This window comes from Nerophis lumbriciformis, linkage group LG05 (assembly GCF_033978685.3).
Source record: "Nerophis lumbriciformis linkage group LG05, RoL_Nlum_v2.1, whole genome shotgun sequence".
NCBI lineage: Eukaryota > Metazoa > Chordata > Actinopteri > Syngnathiformes > Syngnathidae > Nerophis > Nerophis lumbriciformis.
In genome coordinates, this window is record NC_084552.2 from 23270235 (window position 1) to 23289911 (window position 19677).

Below are 19677 nucleotides of genomic sequence, written 5' to 3' on the forward strand. Positions count from 1 at the left end.
GGCCATATAAAACAACTTTAACACTCTTACTAATAATGCGCCACACTTTGAACCAAAACCAAACAAGAATGACAAACACATTTCGGGAGAACATCTGCACCTTAACACAACATAAACACAACAGAACAAATACCCAGAATCCCATGCAGCCCTGACTCTTCCGGGCTACATTATACACCCCTGCTACCACCAAACCCCGCCCCCACTACAACCCTGCTCCCCCACACATCAACCCCCTCTCCGTGTGTCGGTTGAGGTGGGCGGGGTTTGGTAGCGGGGGTGTATAATGTAGCCCGGAAGAGTTAGGGCTTCATAGGATTCTGGGTATTTGTTTATGTTGTGTTACGGTGCAGATGTTCTCCCGAAATGTGTTTGTCATTCTTGTTTGATGTGGGTTCACAGTGTGGCGCATTATTAGTAAGAGTGTTAAAGTTTTTTATACCACCACCGTCAGTGTAACCTGTGTGGTTGTTGACCAAGTATGCATTGCTGTCACTTACGTGAGCAAGCAGAAGCCCCATACAACATGTGGCTGGGCCGGCACGTTGGTTGTAGCGCTAAATGCTGTACCATCACGGCACGTTCGAGAGAATAATTGCCGTGAAATTTGTAGTCTGCCGGAAAAATCGGGAGGGTTGACAAGTATGACGCTGTCAAGCACCATTCATATCAAACTCGCGGGCCCCACTAACATTCAATTTTCATATTAAGGTGTGGGCCGCGTGTCTGAGACACTTGGTTTATACATAGCACAAAGCAAAAAACTTTGTATGCAGTGTTATTTCATTTTAAATTTCAAAAGATTTGTGTGGCTCCCATTGTTTTCTTTAATTTGTGAAACTGGTCAAAATGGCTCTTTTTGAGTGGTAAAGGTTGCCGACCCCTGCCCTAGGGCAACAACGTTAATATATGTTTGATGAAACGTGATTATGTGCATGAGTGTACATATGCATATGTACTTGTATATGTACAGAATGTGTATATTTGTTTGTACTTTAACTTTAACTTTAACCTTACTGGCCGTTTCCGTCTGACAACATCCTGTTTGAAGCTTTGCAGTGGCGAGGTACTGTTGATCAACTCTTCAGTGGTGTATTGCTCTCATGATGTCAAAGTGTGAACGGAATGATGATGAGGACTGTTTGATTGTGGACAGGGGCGCCGAAAAGGGGTGTAAAGGAGACGGATTCTAGGGGCCCATGATGGAGGGGGGCCCAGAGAGGCCCCTAATGATGATGAAATTATAATACAGAAAAAATAATGACACGCTGTTGGGGGCTCTGTAAAGATTCTTTTTATGGGGCCCAAAATCCCTAGCGGCGCCCCTGATTGTGGATGCATAATGTATATTTTTAAAGCCAATACCAATGCAGGTAGGTTTCCATGGGAGAAATAGGTGATTGATAACTTTTATTTATATCTATTGTTTTGTACATTTGTTTATTTTTTACATTTGGATTTGACTAGTTTATGCATACCTGGGGGAATGACAAACTCAAAGGTAGGTGGATTTGCCAAACTGTACCTGGAGATTTGTCCTGACAAACGATGGTAAAGGGCTGACTGTCCTGCACCGTCACTTCCAGGATGAAATCACGGATCACTTTAGTCCTCGGGTCGTCTCCGGCAAATGTTTTGAACTTTTCAAACCCTGCGGTGATAGGCGATCTTTCTTTCTTCCTTTAGCCACATGCAGCGATAGCGTTTCAGGTGATTCGGTTTGATGTGTTGAAGCACAATGTTTTTTTTTTCACCAAACAGCAGAATATTTGCAGAACATTTAGTGCAAATACGCATGCAAAATGTGTTTCTCTGAAACAGTGAAGAGATCCCACACACTCAGCGTCAAGTTTGTATACAGTTGACTCAGGGGATTTTTACCTAAGGCTATTAAGCACTTGGGAGAAAAAAGAAGCCCTTGAATTGCCCACCCTAACCCACCAATACAGTATGTCTTTGTTTTGTTTTTAAATCAGTTATCCGAATATTTTTTTATGTTATCAAACTGATGTCATGATTCTCTATACAGGCCCCAACATCATATATTATTATTAGGGATGATACTCGAAACCGATTTTCCCGGTTGTTTGATAAGAAAAGAACCGAATCCCTTTTTGAGAACCGGTACCCGTTATCGAAACCACTATAGTAAAGAAAAAGGGTTGGTTCTTTATTCGAATCTTTGGGAACGAATCCCGTCCCGACCAGAAATGCTCCGTGTGACATCACAAGAAATGACGTCATGTAGCTCAGTCATTAGGCGCAGATAGCGAAAGCAGGAAAAACAATGGACCGGAAAAAGCGCTCCAAGGTGTAATAAAGTTCAAAACAAAAGGTATAATCCAATGAATAACTTTACTGAGAGATTTGAGCAGGGTACAAACACATGACGAACACTTTTACGACCAACCGGAAACATAGCAACCAGGCTAGCAACGCACCTCCTTTACGGCAGCTGTCGCAACGTTCTTAAAGCAACCGCAGCACATACATATATATACAACATATATCTCCCTTTTTTAACTTTTGTTTTTCTTTCCTTGTAAACAAAACAAAATCACACTGTATATGTGTTGTCTGTCTAATTATAAATAATGCAGATGAGGCGTGTTGGCTGAGTTCTTGACGTTTACTTTCACAGCGTGCCCATAACCTAATTCTTAGCTGCTGCATGCTCGTCACTCCCGTTGCATGCTGGGTAGTGTAGTTGTTATATTCCCTAGCTCAGGGGTCGGCAACCCGCGGCTCCGGAGCCGCATGTGGCTCTTTGATCGCTCTGATGCGGCTCAGCAGCTTACTTGCCGAACCCCCCGATTTTCCCGGGAGACTTCCAGATTTCAGTGCCTCTCGCAGAAAACTCCCGAGATTAATATTCACCGATTTTCACCCTTACAGTTATAATAAGGGCGTGCCATGATGGTATAGTATTTGGTAGCGGGGGTGTATAATGTATCCCGGAAGAGTTAGGGCTTCATGGGATTCTGGGTATTTGTCCTGTTGTGTTTATGTTGTGTTAAGGTGCAGATGTTCTCCCGAAATGTGTTTGTCATTCTTGTTTGGTGTGGGTTCACAGTGTGGCGCATTATTAGTAAGAGTGTTAAAGGTTTTTTTTATACCGCCACCGTCAGTGTAACCTGTGTGGTTGTTGACCAAGTATGCGTTGCTGTCACCTACGTGAGAAAGCGGAAGCTCCATACAACGTGTGGCTGATCAGGCACGCTGGTTGTAGTGGGTGCAATATTCTGTACCATCACGGCACGCATGACGCTGACAAGCGCCATTCATATAAAACCCGCGTGCCGCACCAGCATTCTAATCCCATATTAAAGTGTGGGCAGCGTGTCTGAGACCCCTGGTTTATACATAGCACAAAGCAAAAAAAAAATTGTATGCAGTGTTAATTCATTTTAAATTTTTAATTTTTTTTGTGGCTCCCATTGTTTTCTATAATCTGTGAAACTGGTCAAAATGGCTCTTTGACTGGTAAAGGTTGCCGACCCCTGCCCTAGCTCATAACATCACATCTTTCCCCCTATAAACAAATAATGTTAACTCAATAAAGTGTATTTCTTTTTTTAGCTTTAACTTTTCATTTTTTAGCATTGTAACCACATTTGCAAACAACTTTTCTCTTCATAGAATTTTCTTTCAATAAAGAAATAAAGTGCAAAAATGTCAAAGCATCATAACAAACAGTTATGTCAAATAGCAGCAGAAGTGCACTTTTTGGAGAGCTGTATTATTTAAAGTTTTGTGCCCAAGGGACTAATTTTATTTAACACTATATTATTATTTATACACCTATAGTGATCACAGAGACAGGTTGTTTTTCTGTTACTGTATATATTTGTTTTTCTGAAAAATCCCACTTAATATACTTTGGTTAACAACAGTCAATATTTATTTATTTTATTTTATTTTTCTAGGGGGGTAACAGTCAATATTTATTTATTTATTAGATACAATTTTTTTCGTATATAATAAAAGTGAGCTTTTGTTAAACCAAATATTGTGTTTTTTTCCATATACAACAACCTATCTGGACTCGATAAGAGAATCGATAAGGAGTCGGTTCGATAAGAGGATTCGATAATAGGCTCAAACTCGATAATTTCTTATCAAACATCATCCCTAATTATTATCATGTATTATATTTAGACCTGCTCAGTGGCCTTGTGGTTAGAGTGTACGCCCTGAGACTGGAAGGTCGTGAGTTCAATACCCGGCCGAGTCATACCAAAGACTATAAAAATGGGACCCATTGCCTCCCTGCTTGGCACTCGGCATCAAGGGTTGGAATTGGGGGTTAAATCACCAAAATGATTTCCGGCCATCGCTGCTGCTCACACCTCCCATGGGGTGGAACAAGGGGATGGGTCAAATGCAGCGGATAATTTCACCACACCTAGTGTGTGTGTGTGACTATTGTTGGGACTTTAACTTGAACTTTATTCGATATTTATTGTGCACTCCTAGTTTGAATACCAAGTTTTATTGAACTCTGACATTTATTGATCTTTTCATGGATTTCTCACTTGTTGTTGTGAATTCTTCCATTATGTGCTTTTAAAAGTTTAGAGGACGTCAATTGAAATTAATCTGTAAAGATCAAGGTGCATGAAATTTGCATAACTGAATATCCCTATTTTTTTCTAGAGTAGTGAATGTGACACGTAGACCCTAAATTTCCTTTTCTGGTGTTTTAGGTGAATTTCCCCTCACAGCTTGTTGCAATACACTGGAACACATTATTTTAGAATGTGCATGTTTCCTCACATTTGCACTCTTTTACTTCTTTGACGAGTCCAGGGGTCGGCAACCCAAAATGTTGAAAGACCCATATTGGACCAAAAATACAAAAACACATCTGTCTGGAGCCGCAAAAAAATAAAAGCCATATTACATACAGATAGTGTGTCATGAGATATAAATTGAATTAAGATGACTTAAATGAAACTAAATGAGCTCAAAGATACCTACAAATGAGGCATAATGATGCAATATGTACATATAGCTAGCCTAAATAGCATGTTAGCATCGATTAGCTTGCAGTCATGCAGTGACCAAATATGCCTGATTAGCACTCCACACAAGTCAATAACATCAACAAAACTCACCTTTGTGGATTCATGCACAACGTTAAAAGCTTGGTGGACAAAATGAGACAGAAAAAGATGTGGCATAAAACACGTTCTAGAAAGTCGGAGAAGGTTATACATGTAAACAATCTACAGTGAGTTCAAGGACCGCCAAAATTAGTAGGACAAAACGGCGCTCGCCAAATACTCGAATCAGTGAAGCATGTTTAATATAAACAGTGTGCTTTATAACAATTAGGGAGGTTTGTGTAATGTTTGTCCTCCTACAGAAACTATATTAAAACAAAAAATATATATTTTTCCCCTCATCTTTTTCCATTTTTCATACATTTTTGAAAAAGCTCCAGAGAGCCACTAGGGCGGCGCTACAGAGCTGCATGCGGCTCTAGAGCCGCGTGTTGCTGACCCCTGGACTAGTCAAAGCAAATAATTCAGACACTGGAGGAGTTTTTGAAAATATTTTTTCAAGCTACCCAAGCACACAAAAAAACAAAATATATTCAGACGAGTCAGTGATTTATTTCTTTTTTCTTTCTTTCTAACCTTAAAAACTTCAGAATGGCAGCGGCAAATGAAAAGGACAGAAAATGAAGGCGGACGAACTGGAAAGGTCAGGAAAAGCTCATCATTAAAGTGAGGATGACGAGTCACAAACATTTTTTCACCAAGTCTTGACCAGAGATAGGAATTGAATGGAGGGCCATTATCATAAAGGTGATAGAAAAATGGCGATGACTTTATCAACTCTTTTGGACAAACATTTGGCTCCTCTCCGCCGTGTTGTCTCTTCCAGTGCATCCGTCTATTTTACACGATAATAAACGACCTTAAAATAACGACACAATACAGGTCGAGGCGGCTTGTTTTTCAACACTATCCATGCCTCCTTCCTGTTCTTTTGTTTCCTGCTCGACATCTGCATCAATTTCCTGCTGCTCTTGTCTGACTTTTTTTTAATCTTCAGTCAGTCTGTTTTTTTTACCTTCTCTTCTCCCCCTAAAGTGAAGTGAAGTGAATTATATTTATATAGCGCTTTTCTCTAGTGACTCAAAGTGCTTTACATAGTGAAACCCAATATCTAAGTTACATTTAAACCAGTGTGGGTGGCACTGGGAGCAGGTGGGTAAAGTGTCTTGCCCAGGAACACAACAGCAGTGACTAGGATAGCGGAAGCGGGGATCAAACCTGGAACCCTCAAGTTGCTGGCACGGCCGCTCTACCAACCGAGCTATACCGCCCCTAAAGCTGGATGACTGGCAACATGTGATCCAGAAGAGCGATAACTTGCCATCATTTAAATATCTTCACCAGCACATGATCTGTAGAGGCTTTTCATTGAAGGCGCTGCTACACTCGCCAAAGTGTGCCCATGAGGCCAGAAACCTTGACTGGTAGGACTGATTTTCTTGCAAGAACCTGCTGGGTTGCTGGTGGAGCACACTGCATCCAATGGACTGGACACTGGCCGAGAGTTGGTGGGCGGCTCTCTTGGTTGCTTTGTTGGGTCTGCTCCTGTCTCTGGCCATGCTCCCCACCCCAGCAGACGATGGCGTGGAACACCACAGAGGCCACCACAGTGTATATGTTTTTTTTTTTTGGTGTTTTTACTCCTGTAGTTGAGGGGACCCGGTTTGGTGGCTGCAAGATTAGGTCTCTGCTTTTTGCAGATGATGTGGTCCTGATGGCTTCATCTGGCCAGGATCTTCAGCTCTCACTGGATCGGTTCGCAGCCCAGTGTGAAGCGACTGGGATGAGAATCAGCACCTCCAAGTCCGAGTCCATGGTTGTCGCCCGGAAAAGGGTGGAGTGCCATCTCCGGGTTGGGGAGGAGATCTCTTGCCCCAAGTGGAAGAGTTCAAGTACCTCGGAGTCTTGTTCACGAGTGAGGGAAGAGTGGATCGTGAGATCGACAGGCGGATCGGTGCGGCGTCTTCAGGAATGCGGACGCTGTATCGATCCGTTGTGGTGAAAAAGGAGCTGAGCCGGAAGGCAAAGCTCTCAATTTACCGGTCGATCTACGTTCTCATCCTCACCTATGGTCATGAGCTTTGGGTTATGACCGAAAGGACAAGATCACGGCCGAAATGAGTTTCCTCCGCCGGGTGGCGGGGCTCTCCCTTAGAGATAGGGTGAGAAGCTCTGTCATCCGGGAGGAGCTCAAAGTAAAGCCGCTGCTCCTCCACATCGAGAGGAGCCAGATGAGGTGGTTCGGGCATCTGGTCAGGATGCCACCCGAACGCCTCCCTAGGGAGGTGTTTAGGGCACGTCCGACCGGTAGGAGGCCACGGGGAAGACCCAGGACACGTTGGGAAGACTATGTCTCCCGGCTGGCCTGGGAACGCCTCGGGATCCCCCGGGAAGAGCTGGACGAAGTGGCTGGGGAGAGGGAAGTCTGGGCTTCCCTGATTCTGCTGCTGTCCCCGCGGCCCTACCTCGGATAAGCGGAAGAAGGTGGATGGATGGATTTTTACTCTTGTAGCTGTATGTATAACTGGCTGGTTGCATCAGCTCTGCTCTTTTAATGTATTTAATATCCTTTGTGTTCTTTGATATTTGATGTTTCCCTCTTACACCATGGCTATGAGTTTTTTTCCCCCTTGGCCTCAGTCTGGACCCCCTCTCCAGGGTCCCAGGCGTTTACCTGTTTCTCACCTTTTTTGAAGTTGGCAGACCCCTCAGCGATCTCGTTCTGTCTCCCTGTAATGTTTGTCTGATCTTGAATGGGGTTGTGCTGAAAATCTTAATTTCTCCTCTGGGATTAATCAAAGATTTTTTATTCTGATTCTGATGATAAATATCACACACAGTTTTTTTTAGCTACAGACAGATGCTCTCCATTAGCTCATGTGTGACGCATTGTATGTCTACGACAGGCTTATACACATGGCTCTGAGTTACGCCGAATGTGTTATTAGTCAAATTAGGGCCCGGATTGTTGCCCTAAATAAGTCAAGAGGTTGTGTTGCAAATAATAGTTCAGTCCAACTTCTTCAAAAAAAAATAAAAAAATCCATCCATTAATGACCATCTTATTTTGTTTGTTCATGAGGCAGTCAGTGTTACATACATGTATTTTTTTATTCATATCATGTCAAGAGAACAATATTAACTTTGGCAAAATTTAAAAAAAAAAATAGTAAGGGAACAACAGTAATGTTTCATTATTTATGTAATACGTCATTTTCATAGGCTTGTGTTTGTGCTTTGTGTGCTTTATAACTTTATTTTATGCCTACTCATCACCAATTGTACATTTCCCCCAAAATGAAAAATGATAAATCACATTGTCTCTATTTTTTTGTTGTTTTGCCTAACATCTTTGCCAGAAAAGTCTGAAGAACTGAAACACACAGTGCGACAAATACAATTATTGTAGTCTGCGTAGATATATACAGTATATTTATATACTATATATATGTACTCTTTTGATTGGAGTTAGGAGATCATCTTGTTTTGTTGTCCCACTTTAATGCTTTGAAGTCCCAACCTAGCTCAAGATGTCTGTGTCCTCTTTATAGTGCATCCTTTCTGAAAACATTCACGGTTTGATAGAAAGACAATTCCTGTGGCACGAATGAAGTCACTCTAAGAAAAAAAACCATCTCAGTGGACATTGTTGCTTTCAGTCCAAACTGCAAAAATAATAAATAATTATGTCTTTCAACTCTTGAGCCTTTGATTAACGGAATCGTCCTTGTTCCCAGCGCCTTGCCAAAACATTTAAAAACATATGTAACAGGAACAGTCGACTGGAAAACACCCTACACAAACACACACATCCGCTCCCTGGTCCGGTCATCGCATGCACACCATTAAGCAGCATGGAAACTTTCCATCACACACCTCCACTATTTTGTAATCCATATCGACTCCATTGTAATCCGGGTGTCGTTTAATAATGTCCGTGCTCCACTGCGGCGCCGCCAGCGCACTTCGATTGATCGCGGCCAGCTCTGTATTTATGCTCCTATAATCCAGAGGCATGGTCAGACACAGAGGACACACAGAAGTCACATTCATTGCGTTTAGCTGAGTCACTAAAAAAAACAAAAAAACACATTGACTAAGTCGATGCCACATCCAAATGTAGTTTGCCGTCCTCCCTGCAGTGCCGGTGATGGTCCTTGATCCAGTGCAAGGCCGGGTGTTGTTGTGTGGGTTGAGGCTGCTTCTACGAGTGTTGAGGATTTGCTGGGATCCACGCTGAGTTCTTAAAGGGGAACATTATCACCAGACCTATGTAAGCGTCAATATATACCTTGATGTTGCAGAAAAAAGACCATATATTTTTTTAACCGATTTCCGAACTCTAAATGGGTGAATTTTGGCGAATTAAACGCCTTTCTAATATTCGCTCTCAGGAAGCAATCCACCATTTTCTCAAACACCGGGTCAAAACAGCTCTGTTATTTTCCGTTTTTTCGACTGTTTTCCGTACCTTGGAGACATCATGCCTCGTCGATGTGTTGTCGGAGGGTGTAACAACACGAACAGGGACGGATTCAAGTTGCACCAGTGGCCCAAAGATGCGAAAGTGGCAAGAAATTGGACGTTTGTTCCGCACACTTTACCGACGGAAGCTATGCTACGACAGAGATGGCAAGAATGTGTGGATATCCTGCGACACTCAAAGCAGATGCATTTCCAACGATAAAGTCAAAGAAATCTGCCGCCAGACCCCCATTGAATCTGCCGGAGTGTGTGAGCAATTCAGGGACAAAGGACCTCGCTAGCACGGCAAGCAATGGCGGCAGTTTGTTCCCGCAGACGAGCGAGCTATCGACCCTAACTTCCCTGGCCTGCTGACATCAACTCCAAAACTGGACAGATCAGCTTTCAGGAAAAGAGCGCGGATGAGGGTATGTCTACAGAATATATTAATTGATGAAAATTGGGCTGTCTGCACTCTCAAAGTGCATGTTGTTGGCAAATGTATTTCATATGCTGTAAACCTAGTTCATAGTTGTTAGTTTCCTTTAATGCCAAACAAACACATACCAATAGTTGGTTAGAAGGCGATCGCCAAATTCGTCCTCGCTTTCTCTCGTGTCGCTGGCTGTCGTGTCGTTTTCGTCGATTTCGCTTGCATACGGTTCAAACCGATATGGCTCAATAGCTTCAGTTTCTTCTTCAATTTCGTTTTTGCTACCTGCCTCCACACTACAACCATCCGTTTCAATACATGCGTAATCTGTTGAATCGCTTAAGCCGCTGAAATCCGAGTCTGAATCCGAGCTAATGTCGCTATAGCTTGCAGATTTTTCCGCCATGTTTGTTTGTGTTGGCTTCACTATGTGACGTCACAGGAAAATGGACGGGTGGTTAAAATCAGGCACTTTGAAGCTTTTTTTAGGGATATTGCGTGATGGGTAAAATTTTGAAAAAAAACTTCGAAAAATATAATAAACCACTGGGAACTGATTTTTAATGGTTTTAACAATTCTGAAATTGTGATAATGTTCCCCTTTAACCTTATCTAGTGCTTTGTTCCCGTCCTCTATCTATTTACTCGGAAAATCTTTGCTTGTGTGTCTGACTCTCTTTGAGGATAACCCCCCTCAGGCTATTCATTGTCAAATCTCTCTATTCTTGGTTATTGAACGTGATCTTGTTCCCCTTATTTAGCTACAATCCTTCATCTGTCATTTGCAGTCTTCATTTCTTCTCCTAACTACGACCACTCCAACCTTCTCCTACAGACGTTCTACACGACACTTTCCTCCAGCTCTTCGGCACTTTGTCCATCCTTTGCTTTGTCCCTGGCCCTGTCTTTTATAGCTCTGCCAGCGACAACCTCGGTGTTAGAGTTGGAGTTGGTGGTGTTATAAGCGTGGATGTATCCGCGCTGGAACTCGCAATGCGCCCCAAATCCTGCGCCGCTTTCGCCCTCCTCGCTGGTGTTTGAGGAGGCGGTGCTTGTGGTGGAGGCGCACTGCACCAGCATCCCATGAAGAGACTGGCTCCGCCTGGTCCAGATCACGCTCAGCCTTTTGGCGTAGCTGACAGCGCCGTAGCGTTTGGCAACGGTTGTGGCCGCATCGGTTGCTAGGGCAACAGAGGAGCCCATGTCCAGTGAGTGTCGCCGCTTGCTGACGGCCCCACAGGGGCTAAGAGGTGAAACAGGGCTCTGATAAGCCTGAGAGGAGTTCCATTTGTCCCTGCTGGTGGATGTTATCCTCCAGTCCAGCAGGTCAGAGTCTCTTAGGGGCGTTGCCAAGGAGAAGCTGGCATGATTGGTCAGCTCTCGCTCCAGACGGGGTCTTGGGTATTCCCTGGAGCGTGACTGGCGAGGCAGGGTGGATGAGATGGAGGGGGAATAGTAGAGCGGAGTTCTGTCACTTTCAGAAGTAAACTCCAGGGCCTTGTCCAGCTTCCTCTGCCGCACCACCAGGGCCATCTCCCCTCCTGCTCCCGCCATGGTGGATACCACGCCCCCGGCGGAAAGAAACTGCTCCAGGTTGACCTTAGGCTTGATTCTGGGCTTCGGGGGGACTTTCGGCGGATGAGCCGAAGCGGAATCAGCCGCCTCCTTTTCCTTGTCCTCCGTTCTCTTGGAGGGCAGGCCATTAGGTAGGACCACCATCATCATGTCCCCAGAACCGTTGGACTGGTAGCACCCACCTCTTTCCCCTCCTTTGTCCCGAGCCACCACGCCTCCGCCCTGACCACAAACCCCGACTCCTGCCTCTGCGTTGCTGTTGTGACAAATTATGTGGTCGACGTGGTTGCAGACGCGATGGCGAACCATTAGCGCAACAGTAAACACGAGGAGTGTGACGACCACCACGCCTCCGACCAAGATGGTGAGCGTCCCTCCCAGGAAGTGAGCCTGCAGGGAGCTGCATGCCGGGTAAACGTCCTTGGTGGAGAAGGAGGCGCAGCCCAGCACTTTGGTCGCCGCCAGCGCCGTGATGGAGTCATCAAAAATGGCTAACACGCACAAGTTGTAATCTACTCCCGACACCAAGTTCTTCAACATGAAGCGGTCACTGGTAGAGGGGAGGATCCTAAGGAGAGAGAAACAAAAGGAAGGTTAGGGCGGGATGTAAAATAGTGGCAGGAATGGAGAGAAAACGTCGAGCGAACTTGGAGGAAGGAGTGAATACAGCAGGAAGGGAAAATGAGGCTATATATAAAAAGTGTGCCCAGGGAGCATGAAAAGACGACTCTGTCTGCCAGTTTGTGTGCATCAGTGTGTGTGACATTGGAATAGCTGGCAGAAGCAAACGTCAAGCCATTTTGTAGGCCTCCGCGCCATTTAAGAGGCCATTTTAGGTGTTAGTGGGATTACAGTAAGGCTGAGGCATTTTTAGGGCTTTTGACAAAGTGAAATGGCCATCAGTTGTGTCAGTGTGTCACTACAAGGCAGTTAGTTGTGTTGCACTGCTGCAAATGTGTGATCGGCGAATGCTTATTTTGGCTTTGAAACTGAGACTTGGATGGGAATGAGTATGTCTTCTGAAGCAGCCGTGAGAACAAACAAACCACGGAGGCATTTTTCTTTTACACAACATCCACGTGTGTTTGTAGCATAACAAAAAAAATGTGTGTGTGTGTGTATTTCTACCCTTCTTGAGACATCAACAAGGAAAAGTACCTTCCACATGAGGACCGGTGAACAAGTTAGGACCCAAATCATGGTCCCAATACGGAAAACCATTGCATCTAATAGAGCAGTGATTTTCAGATGTCGGAAACAGCGGGAGGCAGTGTGCAGGTAAAGAGGTTTCTAATGCTTAAACCAAAAATAAACAAAGGTGAATGCCCCTAAGAAAGGGTATTGAAGCTTAGGGAAGGCTATGTAGAACGAGACTAAAACTGAACTGGCTACAAAGTAAACAAAAACAGAATGCTGGACGACAGCAAAGACTTACTGTGGAGCAAAGACAGCATCCGCAATGTACATCAGAACATGACATGACAATCAACAATGTCCCCACAAAGAAGGATAAAAACAACTGAAATATCCTTGATTGCTAAAACAAAGTAGATGCGGGAAATATCGCTCAAAGGAAGACATGAAACTGCAACAGGAAAATACCAAAAAAAGAGATAAAGCCACCAAAATTGGAGCGCAAGTCAAGAACTAAAACACTACACACAGGAAAACAGCAAAAAACTCCAAATAAGTCTGGGGGTGATGTGACAGGTGGTGACAGTACACATACTTTGAGACAAGAGCTATATTGATGCATGCTTGTTATGGTTTAAATTCATATCCAACAATTGCGACAACGACTTTTTTCTGTCAACTGAGTTTCGTTGTTTAATGATTTCTGCTGATGGTGTGCCTCCGGATTTTGTCAACACAAAAAATGTGCCTTGGCTCAAAAAAGGTTGAAAATTACTGTAATAGAGAGCCAAATACTAGAGTCCGTGAACATTGCTCCAAAGTCAGGGTATTTAGTTGATTTAATGTGCATACCAAAGTAAACATGGACAGGTGCCAAAGCAGCAATATATGCTAAAACAAGACGGCAGCTAAAGAAGGACTTCCCTATTCATCCCCGGAAAAAACCCCGTCAGGTGAACAGCTTATTTTACGACTTCCGGTGCTGACGTAATTAAAAATAAATATGTGTATGGAGACATACTGTAATAACTTGAAGTAAATAATGAAGATTAAAAACCAATTACAAACAAAAAATGTTTTACTAAAAGCTTACCTTTTTTATATTTGCATAGTATGTATACATTATTAATGTTGTAAATGTGTACAGCTCCACTAATGGACATTGGAGTGTTACTTTCAAAGGCAAAATTAAAGTATTGCTAGAAACATAATTTTATATGGGACTTTATTGTATTATATGTATAGTACATGTTCCAAAAAGAAAAAAGCATGAAACACCACCAGAATTAGAGATATTACAAGTCAAAGTGATGAAGCTTAGTGTTACGCTCATGACTTAGTGTAACTAAACATTACCCTATAAGATGAAGGCCATTGCATTTTATTGATATTTTAAATGTGTTCAATGTTTATAAATGGATATTTAAATATACTAAATGTAAAAAAGGGAATAAATATTCAAAATAGGATCAATAAATCTAGTTTGGTTACGCCATCATTTCAACTACAATTATAAATTAAAGCTGCAAGCAGCATTGGTCAGGCCCGCGTATTTGGCAGGTGCTAGTCCTAAATGTCCCAATACTTTTGTCAAGTTTTAGTCCCAAGTGTCCCAATACTTTTGTCCAGTGTAAGTGTCCCAATACTTGTGTCCAGTGGTAGTCCTAAGTGTCCCAATACTTAAGTCTACTTTTAGTGCGAAGTGTCCTAATACTTTTGTCCAGTATTCGTCGTAAGTGTCCCAATACTTTTGTCCAGTTTTAGTCCTAAGTGTCCCAATACTTTTGTCCAGTGGTAATCCAAAGTGTCCCAATACTTATGTCAAGTTGTAGTCAAGTGTCCCAATACTTTTGTCAAGTTTTAGTCCCAAGTGGCCCAAAACTTTTGTTAAGTTGTAGTCCTAAGTGTCCCAATACTTTTGTCCAATTTTAGTCCCAAGTGGCCCAATACTTATGTCAAGTTGTAGTCCAAAGTGTCCCAATACTTTAGTCAATTTCTGGTCCTAAGTGTCCCAAAACTTTTGTCCAGTTTAAGTCCTAAGTGTCCCAATACTTTTGTCCAGTGTAAGTGTCCCAATACTTTTGTCAAGTGGTAGTCCCAAGTGTCCCAATACTTTTGTCCAGTTTTAGTCCCAAGTGTCCCAATACTTTTGTCAAGTTGTAGTCCTAAGTGTCCCAATACTTCTGTCCAGTGTAGGTGTCCCAATACTTTTGTCAAGTAGTAGTCCCAAGTGTCCCAATACTTTTGTCCAGTTTTAGTCCCAAGTGTCCCAATACTTTTGTCAAGTTGTAGTCCTAAGTGTCCCAATAGTTTTGTCCAGTGTAAGTGTCCCAATACTTTTGTGCAGTGGTAGGCGTAAGTGTCCCAATACTTTTGTCAAGTTGTAGTCCCAAGTGTCCCAATACTTTTGTCCAGTTGTCAGCCTAAGTGTCCCAATACTTTTGTCCAGTGGTAGTCATAAGTGTCCCAATACTTTTGTCTACTTTTAGTCCGAAGTGTCCCAATACTTTTGTCAAGTTGTAGTCCCAAGTGTCCCAATACTTTTGTGCAGTTTTCGGCCTAAGTGTCCCAATACTTTTGTCCAGTGGTAGTCATAAGTGTCCCAATACTTTTGTCTACTTTTAGTCCGAATTGTCCCAATACTTTTGTCTAGTGTACCTACCTTGTCTGCATTGTGTGGGCACGCTGGTGCTTCCTGCTTTTAAGCAGCCATCTTGAAAAAACAGCTGTGCAGCAGCATCAGCGCAGCGGTTCTTTGAAGGGTCGTAAAATCAAAACCGGAGCCGGTATTAAAACTCTTTCGCCAACTTTTAATCAGAAGGGTTCAATCTCTCTCCTGTGTTAGCAACAAACGCGCTCAGAGGAGATAATGTTTGAAGAAAGGTGACCGGTTTTTACAAAAATGTTGTTTTGAAGGGGTAATAGCAAACTTCCTGTTGATTTTTGTTGGGGGTTGTCAATTTATGAAATGTAGGTCTAAGTGAGACCTACATAGAGGTTTTTGTTTCATGTCTCTCCGACCTTCCTAGTGGGAGTTACAGGCAGTTTTGTCATATTTTTCTTCCGAGGAGCAGTTTTTTCTGAGTTTTATTCAATTTTGAAATTTGGGGTTAGGTTTTTTTATTAGATCGCAATTTCTGCTAGTCCTGATGTGTGCGTTCAGTTTGGTGAGTTTTGAAGCATGTTAAGGGGGTCAAATTACAGCTCAAATAGGCAAAAGTGACTGATTTTACTAAAATTTAGTGTTGAAGGGGGAATAGCAAACTTCCTGTAGATTTTTGGCCGAGGAAATAAATTAATACAATTTAAGTCTAAGTGAGACCTACATAGAGGTTTTTGTTTCATGTCTCTACGACATTCGTACTGGGAGTTAGAAAAAGTTTACTTTGTAGGGGGCGCTAGAGCGCAATTTTGAGTTTTGGGGTTTGGTATTTTTACCAAAGAGTTTTGTTCAAGTTTATTTATGTGTGCGTCAAATTTGGTGAGTTTTGAAGCATGTTAAGGGGGTCAAAGTACCGCGCAAAGCTGCGGAATAAGAAAGAATAATAATAAAACCTTACAAATTCAATAGGTCCTTATGTCCCATTGCATAAGGACTCCCTTTGGGAGTCCTTATACAATGGGCCATGCGGGCCCTAATTAAAGCTGCAAGCAGCGATGGACGGGACTGACTTTGAGGGCTCATAAAATCCAAACCGGAGCAGTAATTAAAACTCTTTCATCAACTTTTAATCAGAAGGGTTCAATCTCTCTCCTGTGCTAATTTGAAGCCGACACGACAAACGCTCTCAGGGGAGATAATGTTTGAAAAAAGGTGACTGTTTTCACACAACTTTTGTTTTGAAGGGGGAATTGCAAACTTCCTGTTGATTTTTGCTGGGGGTTGTCAGTATATGAAATGTAGGTCTAAGTGAGACCTACATAGAGGTTTTTGCTTCATGTCTCTAAGACATTCTTACTGGAAGTTGCAGGCAGTTTTGTCTGAGTTTTCTTCCTAGGAGCAGTTGTGTCTCTGTTTTCTTCCTAGGGGGCGCTAGAGCGCAATTTGGAGTTTTGGGTTGGGTTTTTTTTTTTTTATTAGATCGCAATTTTTGCCAGTCCTGATGTGTGTGTCCAGTTTGGTGAGTTTTGAAGCATGTTAAGGGGGTCAAATTACAGCTCAAAGAGGCAAAAGTGACTGTTTTTACAAAACTTTTGTTTTGAAGGGGAAATTGCCAACTTCCTGTTGATTTTTGCTGAAAGATGTTAGTGTATAAAATCTAGGTCTACGTTAGACCTACATAGAGGTTTTTGTTTCATGTCTCTACACGACATTCCTACCAGAAGTTACTCGCAGTTTTGTCTGTGTTTTTTCCTAGGGGGCGCTAGAGCGCAATTTTGAGTTTTTTTATTTTTTATTATATGGCAATTTTCTCCAGTCCTGATGTGTGTGTCAAATATGGTGAGTTTTGAAGCATGTTAAGAGGGTCAAATTACAGCTCAAGAAGGCGGCGGTATAATAATAAAGAATAAAACGTTACAATTACAATAAGGTCCTCTGTCCCAAAGGGACATTGCGGCCCCTAATAAGATGTCAAAAGCAAACTGAAATCAAATACACACAGCTTAAAGATTGATCAATACCTATTTATGATGATTTATCAAAATATAAAAGAAATATACCTGAACAGAACGCTCATGATGGTTACACCAAAAAGTAACGCTATGAATCGCGTTTTTCCAAGTTTTTGGGGCATTTATATGCTATTTCCAAGCATCTCCTTTTTATTATCGTTGATTTTAAATGGTCAAACTAATGCATATTATATATGCATGCCCTAGTAAACCAAAAAAAAGTCATATTTATTTTGATTGTTACATTTTGAAGTACATTTGTGCAGGTGTGTGCGAATGTACCCATTACCAGAGCTGTACACAAATACAAATCTTTATATATCTAGAAAGGGTGGTCCTAATGAGGTAGGCATTTTTCAGAGATCTCAAGAGGTAACAAATACAATAATGTGTGGGTGTGAGTGTGGGCGTGTGGGTGAGATTGTATTGTAGTGTCTCTCACTGATAGAACTGACTTTGGCCTCTGCTCTCACCCTCTTGTGTGGGCAACCATGTTTGTGCTTTTTTTTGGCGGTACTTCCTGTGTTATTTTTCTGGTTTGCTGCTGTCATTTGATTTGGCCCTCACCATCCACCCTCTTTCTGGCTACCCTTTTCAAGCCACATCTGAGGACTGATTTGTGTCATCGGTCGCTCGCCATTCTAGACCGCTACAGTACATTCAATAGACATCTACTGCGTTTCTTCCTTTCAAAGAGAGGGTCGATGGCAACATGGCGGAATATTGTTTTCACACGCATTTATCAACTTCTGCAGACTCGTCATATGCGTTTTGTGCAAAAATAAAGTTGTGCTAACCTGGCTTTCTCAATAGAGCACCTAGATGTCACCGTAGATTGAAATGAAATGAGTTTATTTCGGTCATACAAACCCCGTTTCCATATGAGTTGGGAAATTGTGTTAGATGTAAATATAAACGGAATACAATGATTTGCAAATCCTTTTCAACCCATATTCAATTGAATGCACTACAAAGACAAGATATTTGATGTTTAAATTCATAAACTTTATTTCTTTTTTGCAAATAATAATTAACTTATAATTTCATGGCTGCAACACGTGCCAAAGTAGTTGGGAAAGGGCATGTTCACCACTGTGTTACAAGGCCTTTCCTTTTAACAACACTCAGTAAACGTTTGGGAACTGAGGAGACACATTTTTTAAGCTTCTCAGGTGGAATTCTTTCCCATTCTTGCTTGATGTACAGCTTAAGTTGTTCAACAGTCCGGGGGTCTCCGTTGTGCTATTTTAGGCTTCATAATGTGCCACACATTTTCAATGGGAGACAGGTCTGGACTACAGGCAGGCCAGTCTTGTACCCGCACTCTTTTACTATGAAGCCATGTTGATGTAACACGTGGCTTGGCATTGTCTTGCTGAAATAAGCAGGGGCGTCCATGGTAACGTTGCTTGGATGGCAACATATGTTGCTCCAAAACCTGTATGTACCTTTCAGCATTAATGGCGCCTTCACAGACGTGTAAGTTACCCATGTCTTGGGCACTAATACACCCCCATACCATCACAGATGCTGGCTTTTCAACTTTGCCCCTATAACACTCCAGATGGTTATTTTCCTCTTTGGTCCGGAGGACACAACGTCCACAGTTTCCAAAAACAATTTGAAATGTGGACTCGTCCGACCACAGAGCACTTTTCCACTTTGTATCAGTCCACCTTAGATGAGCTCGGGCCCAGCGAAGCCGACAGCGTTTCTGGGTGTTGTTGATAAACGGTTTTCGCCTTGCATAGGAGAGTTTTAACTTGCACTTACAGATGTAGCGACCAACTGTAGTTACTAACAGTGGGTTTCCGAAGTGTTCCTGAGCCCATGTGGTGATATCCTTTACACACTGATGTCGCTTGTTGATGCAGTACAGCCTGAGGGATCGAAGGTCACGGGCTTAGCTGCTTACGTGCAGTGATTTCTCCAGATTCTCTGAACCCTTTGATGATATTACGGACCGTAGATGGTGAAATCCCTAAATTCCTTGCAATAGCTGGTTGAGAAAGGTTTTTCTTAAACTGTTCAACAATTTGCTCACGCACTTGTTAACAAAGTGGTGACCCTCGCCCCATCCTTGTTTGTGAATGACTGAGCATTTCATGGAATCTACTTGTATACCCAATCATGGCACCCACCTGTTCCCAATTTGCCTGTTCACCTGTGGGATGTTCCAAATAAGTGTTTGATGAGCATTCCTCAACTTTATCAGTATTTATTGCCACCTTTCCCAACTTCTTTATCACGTGTTGCTGGAATCAAATTGTAAAGTTAATGATTATTTGCAACAACAAAAAATGTTTATCAGTTTGAACATCATATATGTTGTCTTTGTAGCGTATTCAACTGAATATGGGTTGAAAAGGATTTGCAAATCATTGTATTCCG

The 19677-nt window shown here is 42.4% G+C and overlaps 2 protein-coding genes across 6 annotated transcripts in view; one reads left to right on the plus strand and one right to left on the minus strand.

Annotated features, from left to right (window-relative positions):
* LOC133606772 (pyruvate carboxylase, mitochondrial-like) overlaps positions 1 to 19677 on the plus strand; it is an 828781-nt gene that overhangs the window by 486562 nt on the left and 322542 nt on the right. The window lies entirely within an intron of this gene.
* LOC133606763 (leucine-rich repeat and fibronectin type-III domain-containing protein 4-like) overlaps positions 8159 to 19677 on the minus strand; it is an 85032-nt gene continuing 73513 nt past the window's right edge. For all 5 annotated transcript variants that reach the window (XM_061961075.2, XM_072913167.1, XM_072913169.1 and 2 more), the window contains one exon: positions 8159 to 12106. In XM_061961075.2, the coding sequence (XP_061817059.1) occupies positions 10804 to 12106 (1303 nt within the window). In that variant the 3' untranslated portion in view covers positions 8159 to 10803. The remainder of the gene's footprint in view (positions 12107 to 19677) is intronic.